Source organism: Staurois parvus, unplaced genomic scaffold (genome assembly GCF_062004578.1).
Source record: "Staurois parvus isolate SC_StPar_1 unplaced genomic scaffold, SC_StPar_1.0 ptg001506l, whole genome shotgun sequence".
NCBI lineage: Eukaryota > Metazoa > Chordata > Amphibia > Anura > Ranidae > Staurois > Staurois parvus.
The window spans coordinates 817,626-829,830 of NW_028319302.1; the positions used below are offsets into that span (position 1 = coordinate 817,626).

The 12,205-nt window shown below is 38.8% G+C and overlaps 1 protein-coding gene across 1 annotated transcript in view; it reads right to left on the reverse strand.

The window, feature by feature from the left end:
* Positions 1-241: 241 nt before the first annotated feature.
* LOC149435473 (beta-1,3-galactosyltransferase 2-like) overlaps positions 242-12,205 on the reverse strand; it is a 48,997-nt gene continuing 37,033 nt past the window's right edge. Inside the window, exons 2-3 of the mRNA XM_089662628.1 lie at positions 10,468-10,612; positions 242-2,200 (exon numbers count right to left, since the gene is read on the reverse strand). Coding sequence (XP_089518754.1) covers positions 1,232-2,188 — 957 coding nt within the window. The 5' untranslated portion in view covers positions 2,189-2,200; positions 10,468-10,612 and the 3' untranslated portion in view covers positions 242-1,231. The remainder of the gene's footprint in view (positions 2,201-10,467; positions 10,613-12,205) is intronic.

Sequence of the window (12,205 nt, forward strand, 5' to 3'; positions counted from 1 at the left end):
AAACACACACACACAGCACACAGTTAACCCTTTGATCACCTCATATGTTAACCTCTTCCTGCCCAGTGTCATTAGTACAGTGTCAGTGCTTTTTAATAGCACTGATCACTGTATTATTGTCACTGGGGATGTCAGTGGCAGTTAGTCAGTTCCCACCCAGTGTCAGAATGCCCACCGCAGTCCATCCTATGTCGCTGACCACTGCCATTGCTAGTATAAAAAGAATAAAAATTCAAATATATATACTGCCATTTGTTTTGTTTTTATTTAGCAAAGACATGTAGCAGAATACATTTTGGCCTAAATTTATGAAGAAATTAAATTTATTTATTTGATAGGTTTTATAGCAAATCATCAAAAATATTGTTTTTTATTTTTCCAAAATTGTTGGCCTTTTTTTGTTTATAGTGCAAAAAACGCAGGTCACCTCCTCCCATGCTTGCCTCCAGGACTTCTCCCGAGCTTCTTCCATCCTATGGAACTCTCTACCCCAATCTGTCCGGCTGTCTCCTAATCTATCCACCTTTAGACAATCCCTGAAAACCTTTCTCTTTAAAGAAGCCTATCCTGCTTCTACCTAGTAAACCGCCATTTATTTCCTCCATCAGTTCATCCCCCCACAGCTATTACCTTTTGTATCACTCAACCCTTCCTAGATTGTAAGCTCTAAGGAGCCGGGCCCTCTGTTTCCTCTTGTACCAAATTGTATTGTAACTGTAATGTCTACCTTCATTTTGTAAAGCTCTGTGCAAACTGTTGGCGCTATGTAATTCATGTATAATAATAATAATAAATACCACTGAAACATAGTTCTAATTGTGGGGAAAAAAGTGACATACATTTCATTTATGTATAGTGTTGCATGACCGAGCAGTTGTCAAAGTAACCCAGCATCGCATTGCAAAAAATGGCCTGGTCAGGAAGGGGAGATATATCCTCTGAAGGGCAAGCGGTAAAGAGGGTCGAAGGCATGCTAAAGTGGCCCCTCAGTCAATATCATAAGTCATTTTGGAATGACTTAACAGTTATCTAGCACTTCTTAAGTACCATTGCAGCTTGTTGAATTAGGTGCTTTATCTCCATTATTAGACCAAGTTGAAGATGGGTCATCTTGAAAAGGGCCTTCCTAACTGGCCAATTTCGACGATGGAGGTGAACAGCATTTTTCTTTATCTCCTAATTTACTTCCATCCATATCCGTAGAGTTGATGTTGTTTTCATTACAGCTCTGTTAGGTCCCCTGCTTGTTGCAAGTCTCTGGGTAACTGGTGAAATCAGGCCAGAGCTGAAGCAACTCTTGTGGCATAAAATGGTGGACTGTGACAATACTGGAAAACTGGCACCTGTCATATTTAATTTTATCTCCTATGAACCAATTTCCTGCTGGTTTGGAGATTTTAATTCCAATGCTTTCCAGACACATTCCTATATAAACATCCTCAAATGGGAATATATTGAAATCACTGGCTTTCTTGTATATCCTTCCTGCCAGGTCTCCAGAGAGGATGTAGCCAGTGCCGGAGCAATATGGTGGATAGACGTTTTTGGAGTACTGTGACAATGGCATATACCATTTGCTGCTTTTGTCTCTCTGCGGTAAAGCGCTAACCACCAGCAACCCAGTATAAAAATTCACTTTGGCAGGACTAGAAGGCTGCAAGACCTTCTCCACCAGAAACCAAGGGTTTAAAAACATGTCAGAGTCAATTTTCATAACGTAGCTCACATTTGGGCATAAGCGACTGACCCATTCAATGCCCATCAATGTCTTGAGGGTGAGATTGTTGTAGGAGTCTATAAAGTCTTGCTGTATTATGTCATGGACATTGGAGCTCTCCAACATGACCCTCTCCTGAATTTCTTGACTAGACGGTCTCCCTAAGAGAAAAAGTCTTGCTATATTAACACCATTGACTAAGGTCTCATTTGCCCATGTCCTCCTCAAAACATCTCTGTTTAGGGTCTCTTCTGGTATGGAAGGGATAAGCAGCAGTAGGAATGGAGGTCCTCTTGCACATTTCTGGCCTTCTTCTATGAGATAAGGGTACATAGGTTTAACAGGAGCGTGGTTGGCAGTAGTGACAGCTTTGGGCTTTGGACTTGTGTGGAAATTGTAACTAATTAATATGATGATAAAGATGAGGACAAGGAAGAGAGCTTTAATAACTTTTTTTGGAGATGACCCCATTCAAACGCATTCCTGTGTACAAAAACAGGTATTTTATTATGGATTTTTTACTACAAAGCTGCAATCAGTTCTATTTGTGAAACAACATAATACACAGCATAGTCCCATTATAATTTTTGAAAAACGAAAACATTTTTGGGATAAAATCACATTCAAATACATACAGTATATAAAAAAAATAAAGTGAGCCTGTCAGTGCATAAACAATGTATTATTATTACTAACTAACCAACCCGTGAAGGAAACAGCTTTGTACATACCTGCCTGTTTGCTAAAGCTTTACTGTTCTTTACTTTACTTTGAAATGCTCCTGGCAGAAATCTAATTTGACTCCTTGTGCTGGTTGAATAGTGTGTCTCCCCACTGGCAGCCGTGGTTCCTCCTGCTGACTCCTAGTCACCGCAAGATGTAGGAGTTGTCAGCCCAAGAGGGAAATGCTACTCCACAAACCTGGAATTGTGGAATCAGATCATACCAGATGCTCGGTTAAGACGGCCATAGATAGAGAGATTTTCTTTCCTGCAACCACGGGAATCCCTCCCGTGAAGCTATTGTGTTCTGTAGGTGGGGAAGGGGGGGGGGGCAGCGGGAGGAGCCATCCCCACAGGTAGAACACATTGATGACTGCTAGCACTTATAATAGCTGCTAGCACTAATCATATATAAAATCTGACAGGCTGGTTGTACCCAAGTTGATCGAGCCCATACATGCTGAACCGGCTGAAATTTGAACCCTCTATGGCTGACTTTACAGTGTGAAGTTTTAGCAAACAGATTGATGGAGATGAGGTTTGTGCAGTGCTCCTCTGTCTCCTTTAGATAGTTTAAAGAGAGTGTTGGATGTGAAGCCTGTGTGATTAATATGTTAGTGTCTTTGCTCATATGCTGGATGCAGTCTTGTCGAATGCCGGCCATAGATGGGTTAAAAATCGGCCAATTTTTCATCCAAAAAAAAAATCATCCAATTTTCACACCGTTAGTGGGTTAATTGGTTGGCCGTTTTTCGTGGTTTTTGCACATTTTTTTTATCGGTCATGTTGGAAAATTCGCAGCTGATTTTGATGATCGGCCGATTTTCCCGGCAATGATGAGCAAATCGGCTGATCATTTTACCGATAAAAAATCTGCGCATGAGCTGTGACCTGCAAGAAGAAGAAGAAAAAGAAGAAGAAATTTTATTCTGCTAAAGTGAATCGATCATAGGAATGGGAGACACCTGAATCCTTCCTACGAACTGGAAGTCCAGTCCGCTATTATATTTTATATGAAAAAGTCTTGCAGTTGCAACAAATGTATCTATTTGTATCCAAATAAAACCATTGTAATCCAAATAATGTATTTGTATTGCTGTCACATTGTATGGTGTGCTCCCCTGTCTCTGCAAGGGACAGAAGTTATGGGGTTAATGCCGGCCATAGACGTGTCAAAATAGGGCGATTTTTTTTTAACGTTGGTGGTACCGTCAGCCTATCGAACAACCGATTTTTCTTTTTTAAAAAAAAAAATCGGCCGATGTTCGACCCGTCTATGACCTGCTTTACTCAAAATTCTAATACTTTGGATTTTCCAATGAATTGTTTGTACTCAACTTAACTGTGCTCATCCAGATCCCCATCCTGTCACTTCTGCTATTGTCTCTCATTGCACAGTTTACCTATCTGGAACATGATCTGTGTTTATCTTTGCCTGGTCTGCCATTTGCTCTATCCCTCTGTAAACTTAAGCTAGCCATAGACAGATCGAAATTCAGCCAGTTTAGGAGGAACCGGATGAATTTCTATCCACCCAACAACAGGCTGGTTGTATTGAAATCGGTCTATTGATTAGACATGAGCAGGACGTAAAACTTTGCTTTGTTTTGTTTTGATTCAATATATAAATACCGTAATTTTGTTTGGTTAAATTTAATTTGTTTTCAGAATTCGTTTAGTTTCGTCTATTCGTTTTCAAATTCAACCGAATTGAAAAGTATCAAATTGGAACTCAAACTTGCATTTATTCCATTCGAAATTCAAATTTCGGAATACAGGTACACTATATTGTCTAAAGTATTGGTCGGTCTGCCCTTACACACACATGAACTTTATTGGCATCCCAGTCTTAGTCCGTAGGGGTCAATATTGAGTTGGCCCCGCCCTTTGCAGCTATAACAGCTTCAGCTCTTCTGGGAAGGCCATCCATAAGGTTTAGGAGGGTGTCTATGGGAAGGTTGGACCATTCTTCCAGAAGTACATTTGTGAGGTCAGGCACTGATGTCGGGGGAGGAGGCCTGGCTCACAGTCTCCACTCTAATTCATCCCAAAGGTGTTCTATCGGGTTGAGGTCAGGACTCTGTGCAGGCCAGTCAAGTGCCTCCACCCCAAACTGGCTCATCCATGTCTTTATGGACCTTGCTTTGTGCACTGGTGCGCAGTCATGTTGGAACAGGAAGGGGCCATCCCCAAACTCTTCCCACAAAGTTGGGAGCATGAAATTGTCCAAAATGTCTTGGTATGCTGACGCCTTAAGAGTTCCCTTCACTGGAACTAGGGGGCCAAGCCCAACCTCTGAAAAACAACCCCACACCATAATCCCCACTTCACCAAACTTTACACTTCGCACAATGCTGTCAGACAAGTACCATGCTCCTGGTAACCACCAAACCCAGACATCTCCATAGGATTGCCAAATAGAGAAGCATGATTCATCACTCCAGAGCACACGTCTCCCCTGCTGTAGAGTCCAGTGGCAGCGTGCTTTACACCACTGCATCCGACGCTTTGCATTGCACTTGGTGATGTAAGGCTTGGATGCAGCTGCTCAGCCATGGAAACCCATTCCATGAAGCTCTCTACGCAATGTTGTTGTGCTAATCTGAAGGCCACATGAAGTTTGGAGGTCTTTAGCTATTGACTCTGCAGACAGTTGGTGACTTCTGCATACTGTGTGCTTCAGCATGCGCTGACCCCGCTCTGTCATTTTACGTGGCCTACCACTTGGTGGCTGAGTTGCTGTTTCCAGTTGCTTCCACTTTGTTATAATACCACAAACAGTTGACCGTGGAATATTTAGTAGCCAGGAAATGTCACGGATGGACTTATTGCACAGGTGACAACCTATCACGGCACCACGCTTGGAGTCATTGAGCTCCTGAGAGTGACCCATTCTTTCACAAATGTTTGTAGAAGCAGTCTGCCTAGGGGCTTGATTTTGTACACCTGCGGCAATGGAGGTGATTGGAGCACCTGAATCCAATGATTTGGAGGACTGGCCCAATACTTTTGGCAATATAGTATGTATTCTTTCTATTCTATTGTTGTATTATATTATATTCCTTTATTTTCTCTTCTATTTAATGTTATTCTTTTATTTCCTATTCTATTCTGTTTTAATATATTCTTTTCTATACTATTCTATTCTGTTTTTATTCTATTCTATTTTTTTCAAACTTTAAAATTTCTGAAGGAGGCTATATTCTATTTTATGCTGTTCTATTCTAATCTGTTCTATTTTTTTCTACTCTTTTCTATTATATTCCCCTATTTCCTATTCTATTTTATTCTACTCTTTTATTTTCTATTCTGCTCTGTTTTACTCTATTACTTTTCCATTCTATTCCTTTATTTTCTATTCTATTCTATTTTATTCTATTCTTTTATTTTCTATTCTATTTTTCTATTGTATTGTATTATTTTTCTTTATTTTCTATTCTACTGTATTCTATTCTTTTATTTTTGATTCGATTCTGTTTTACTCTATACTTTTCTAGTCTATTAAGTTTTATTCCATTCTTTTCTGAATATGGCTGTATTCTTTCTATTTATCTTCTTTTCTTTTCTCTTCCTTTATTTTCAATTCTATTTTTTCTATTCTATTTTATTCTTTTCGAAATTGAAATTTTGGAAGATGGCTTTATTCTAACTAATACACACAGTCTTTGAAGTAAATCAGCAATAGTCATCAATGTGTTTATATTTCTAATTTGTTTTCTAATTCAATTTTGTTTTTTAATCCAATTTCGTTTTCAAATGCGCTGCAAATTTGAATGTCTAAAATGTGTTTTGTTATTTCAGATTTGTTTAATTTTGTGACTATTGTAATTTGGGAATTTGGATGCATCCAGATTTCCAAACAGCGAAAAATTTGTCCGAATTTCAGTTTGGAACAAAACAAAACACACGTGTCTACTTGTGATTGACTTCAGTACAATTAACCACCGGTTGGGTTTTTTTTTCATATGATCACTGCTGGCTGCTACAGCTGTCAGCAGTGATCATTGTATTTTGCCGGCAGGGAGACCTTCTGCTCATAGAATACAATAGCACAGTGGGAGGATTTCCACCATCAACACTGACTGTGTTGAGGAAGGAATCAAGCGATTTTCTTTCCATCAACTTGTGGTTGAAGGAAAAAAAATGGCAGAATTTATGGCCAGTCTTACACTACTCTAATGAACAAAAGCAAAACAGGGCGCACTCTCTTCGTGCATTAACGCAGTAAACCAAGAATTTATTATGAAGCATATAAATGCATACTCACAAACCAAAGGATAAAAACAAACGAGAAGAGTCCATAATGACAGTCCAATCTGGGTGGATCTCGCAAAAGTGTCACAGTGAAAAAATGGTAATGTGCATGGGAACACAGATGGACAACCATAGCAATGGGCATAGCAAAATGACAAACGACATACCATCCCATGCAGGTTGAGTCCCATCACCCTGAGTTTATCCACATTTCTGCGAAACACCTGTATTACACTTTCCCATGAGGGTTTTTATTTTTTTTGTTTTGTTTTGCTATGCCCATTGCCCCAAGTGTTTTGGTTGTCCATCCGTGTTCCCATGCACATTACTATTTTTGTGACACTTTTGCCAGATCCACCCAGATTGGCCCAGTCCTGATTGGGCTGTCATGTGAGGGGATGTGTTCTGGTCCTCTTTAGCCATATTGTGCTCTATATAAGTTGGAATAGCTGGCTTACTTTTTTTAGCTCTGCTGAAGGGAGTTCCTCTCCCAAAACACGTTAGTTTACCTCACTAAGGGTCTATTGTCATTTTGGACTGTCATTTTGGACTCTTCTTGTCTGTTTTTATCCCCCTTTGGTTTGTGATTATGCATTTTTATGCTTCATAATAAATTCTTGGTTTACTACGTTAATGCATGAAGAGAGTGCGCCCTGTTTTGCTTTTGTTCACCAATATCAAGATATCCCGATCTTTAAGAGCTGCACCTCTACAAATGACAATTACAGTTATCCTAGTCTGCTTGAAGATTTGAGCGCTGGTTTAGTTTGTTCATTTACACTACTCAAGTGCTTTGCCTGTTAGTTGACTGCTCCTCCTGGTGACACAATGGTCCACCGAATTCCTCCACACTCAACAATGCTAAATAAAACACCCACCTGGTTCTTTTTGTAAGACTTGCTCACCAGCAAGACGAAGAAGTGGAGAAATGATGCCTTGCTAGTCCAACGAGTGCAAAAGTACACCATAGTATCTAATAAAAATTTATGTATGGTACTTGGGAGCCACAAAAAACGTAAACAATATACTATCTCCTAGATTGTAAGCTCCAAGGAGCAGGGCCCTCAAATCCCTCTTGTATTGAACTGTATTGTTACTGTACTGTCCAGGGGTGGACTGACAACTCATAGGGCCCCCGGGCAATAGGGGATCATGGGGCCCCTGTGTCCTTTCCCACGCTCAAACCACACCCAAAAAAGCCTATGAAAGGTACCAGGGGCATCTCATGGGGCCCCCTACTGACCCCGGACCCTCGGGCAGTGCCCGAGTGCCTGATCGGTCAGTCCCCCCCTGGTACTGTCTCCCACTATAATGTACAGCGCTGAGCAAACCGTTAGTGCTATATAAATCCTGTATAATAATAATAATATTATTAGTGTGGTTCACTGGCTTCAGTCACATCCTCATAAATATGTGTGAGTATACCATTTCTAAAAATGTAGGAAATGCAGCGCTCCAAAATGTGTATAATAAATAAAAAAAAAAATCTCCTACTAATTAATTGAACTATAAATATATTCAACTGTGCTAAATAAAATTAATCAAATTGATAAAAACTAAAATGTGGTTAATAAATTATTACACTTAAATCCGCTGTGCTATATTCAATAATTAATAAATACAAATACAATATATTTGTGAAAATATATAAATTCATGACAGTCCCATAAAGAATTAGTGTGTTCCAAACAGAGTTTCAATCTGTGCTTCAATTTTGACATTCATATGCGCTCACCTCCATGTAAGCCTAATAATAGGCAAACATAACTTTGTATCCAGATAGGTTGTGATCTATTGTGTTCTGTAGCTGGATACTTCAGGATCTGGTGGACGTTGGATATCCCCTAGGATCTCCTGGGTGGATCACTGCTTGTTTGCTGATGTAGCTGTCAGGATCTCTCCCTCCTTACACTGCAGGATTTTCCTCCGTCCCTCCGCTTCTCTCCTCAATTATCCCTCATTTTAGCAGTAAAAACAGAAAAGGAATATAGTGCCTTATCATGTTAAAATTATTCTATTAAGTGCGCAATACTCTGATGCACTCACATTATGTTAAAACATATCATGCTTAGTAGATGAAATAACACGCTTATTGAAATTCTAAGTTGATATCACTATCTTCCAACCAGTTAATAGGTTTTTGGGATAGTTTATATAAAAGTAGTTATAAGGATGGGTGTATATAGATATGAGAATTGGTTGGATAGGACATAAAAACATCAAGGTCCTTGTAAAAAAAATTTTCATTTATAATATATTTTTCATTTTTAATTTTATTTTATTTTTATAATTCAGTACATATAATGTATATACATTTTAATTACAATTGATAGTAGTTTGTTTTTAATTTTAATTTTAGTTTTTTTTTTTAACATTTAATTTGCTGGAGTTTAAGATTAATCATAAATTAAATATATACTATTTATAGGTATAATAAATACATGTGGTATGGTTAAGTTGTTGTATGCCTCTTCAGTTACAGCCACATACATCTTATATGGCTGCTGGGTATAGTGAGACGTGATAGAGGAATAAAATATCTTCAAATAGTAACATATTGTTACTTATCTAAGACAAACACATCCCTTAATAGCAACATTGTTTCCATGTAGCCAGCGCAGCTGTCCGTCATATATAGCCTAATAAGTCTGGCCCCAAAAAGATGGCCGCGATAAAGAGAACGTCAATAAGATGGTGCCGAGCAACTATATAAGAAGTATGGGTAAGGTGAATGTCCTATCACATCCCCCTGACGAAGCCACGTGATACTGTGGCGCAACGCATAGGGGAGGGGCTCTGATGTCACCACGTACCCAGCGACAGACGGTGAGTATAGGCTGTGTGAGGCAGACACACAGAAGAGGCTCTTAGAATTTCAATAAGCGTGTTATTTCATCTACTAAGCATGATATGTTTTAACATAATGTGAGTGCATCAGAGTATTGCGCACTTAATAAAATAATTTTAACATGATAAGGCGCTATATTCCTTTTCTGTTTTTACTGATAAAATGAGGGATAATTGAGGAGAGAAGTGGAGGGACGGAGGAAAATCCTGCAGTGTAAGGAGGGAGAGATCCTGACAGCTACACCATCAAACAAGCAGTGATCCACCCAGGAGATCCTAGGGGATATCCAACGTCCACCAGATCCTGAAGTATCCAGCTACAGAACTCAATAGATCACAACCTATTTGGATACAAAGTTATGTTTGCCTATTATTAGGCTTACATTGAGGTGAGCGCATATGAATGTCAAAATTGAAGCACAGATTGAAACTCCGTTTGGAACACACTAATTATTTATGGGACTGTCACGAATTTATATATTTTCACAAATATATTGTATTTGTATTTATTAATTATTGAATATAGCACAGTGGATTTAAGTGTAATAATTTATTAATCACATTTAGTTTTTATCAATTTGATTATTTTATTTAGCACAGTTGAATATATTTATAGTTCAGTTAATTAGTAGTAGATTTTTTTTTAAAATGTATTATACACATTTTGGAGCGCTGCATTTCCTAAATTTATAGAAACACCATAGTATCTAACAAGTGATTTCTTGGCTCTCCTAGCGATTCTCCTACTGGTGAATATGATCCCTTGTGTGATATGGGCCTTCAAGTAGCTCACTCCTTTTTCCCAACAGCTTTGGAGAATACCATTGTCACTGAGAGTTGTGACTTGTACAGTAAAAAAATATAACTTTGCCAATGAGAAACACTAAAGTAACAATAATAAAGTTTAATGTTTTCCTTTTCACTTACACAAAATCTGCAAACACCATCGCTAATAACTGCAGAATTTCCTTTACAGAGTCCCTTAACGCCTTCTGCTGTTGGCCTCGAAGCAAGCAGCTTTCTTGATTTATGTTGCCCAAAGTTGACTGATATGGCTGGACATATGCTTCCCCTAGAAAAAAAGATGACTACATTGAATGTTACCCTTCATAGCTGAGCTTATTATAATTAGCAAGATGAAAACTACAATGAAATCTTACTTATTATCATAAAAAAAACCCAAAACGTATTAACCTCCTTAGCTGTATTCCCGAGTGTAGCTCGGGGTAAAATGTAAGTACCAAGATCGGTAACCCCGAGCTACACTCGGGCTTACCATGCGGCGTTCTCCGGGGGGTCCCTGCAGCACTTACCTTGTCCTTGTCTCCCGCGATGTGTCCCCTGCAGCGTCCCCGGCCATCTCCTCCGGCCGATGCCGGCATCCGGCTTCTGTGTTCCGGTCCCTGTGACGGCGGGAAATTTGAAATTTTTAAAAAATGTCATTTTTGCTGTCATTGCTGTTTCAACTCATTTCACTTACATTTTGTCCCTACTGCTTTGTCCTGCGCCCTGCCTGCATTTTGACTGTTCTTTCTGCCTGGAAACTTAGAAAAGTCCATGGCGTCCAAAAAGCGTCCCTTTACGTCAAAAGCGGTTTTAGACCAGCTAGAGAACAGTGATAGTAAATCAGAACCACTTGCAGAATTGAGTGATAATGATTTGTGGGGAAATTCATCATCAGACACTGAAAACGATTTTGCGACTTTGCTCAGCGATGTGCAAATTTGCCTCTGTATTTAAAATTTCAGTGTTTTCGGTTTGATTGTATTATTGAATTAAATTTATTATTATATTATTATTTTTTATGATTATTTATTAAATTATAATTTATGATTTTGTGTTTCAAGTTTTATCATACCCGGGATGTTTAATAGACTCTTGTTCGGACAGATTTCAGTGAGTTATTCCTAAAAATTACAGCCTACAATAAAAAACTACATATTTCTATTAAAAAAAATGGTACCGCTTTCAGCACATAAAATCGGAAAGAATCATACCGCCAGAGAGGTTAATGATGGTACTGTATGAAAATCTGTTAATGTGGTATATCATATACCATATCAGTGTATTAGATTCATAAAACAAGTGTAGCTCTAATCAAACTAAACCATAAATATTCAAATACATAAACAATAATAATACACTATCGCAAATTCACAAAGAGAATAAAAAGTCTGTGCAATCATTTCACACATCTTTCTATATCACAATGTAGTGCAGAAGACTCCAGGTGCCCAATAATGGGAACTTCACTCCACCACTGTGCCATAAAAACAGACGTACCAGAGAGCCATGACCCCCATTTACTGAGTGGTCAAAATGCACGTACAGTGGTACCTCGGTTTATGAATTTAATGCGTTCTCCAGGACGTTTTGTGTTGCAAAAAATTTGTAAACCGAAATGTGGTTTCCCATAGGAATGCATTGAAAAACACCTCCATACTCGACGCCACGTGCTACCCACAGACTCCAGCATGCACAGGGGGCTGCGCTATAAACCTCCCCGGGTGCAATGCATCCTGGGGAAACTTGTTTTGTATTGCGAAAACAATTTGTAAACCGAATAATTATTTTCAATGGATTTTCATGCGTAAACCGAAAATTACATTAACCGAGGCGTTCGTAAATCTGTAGATGTTATAGTCATCTCAGAAAGTGACTTCCA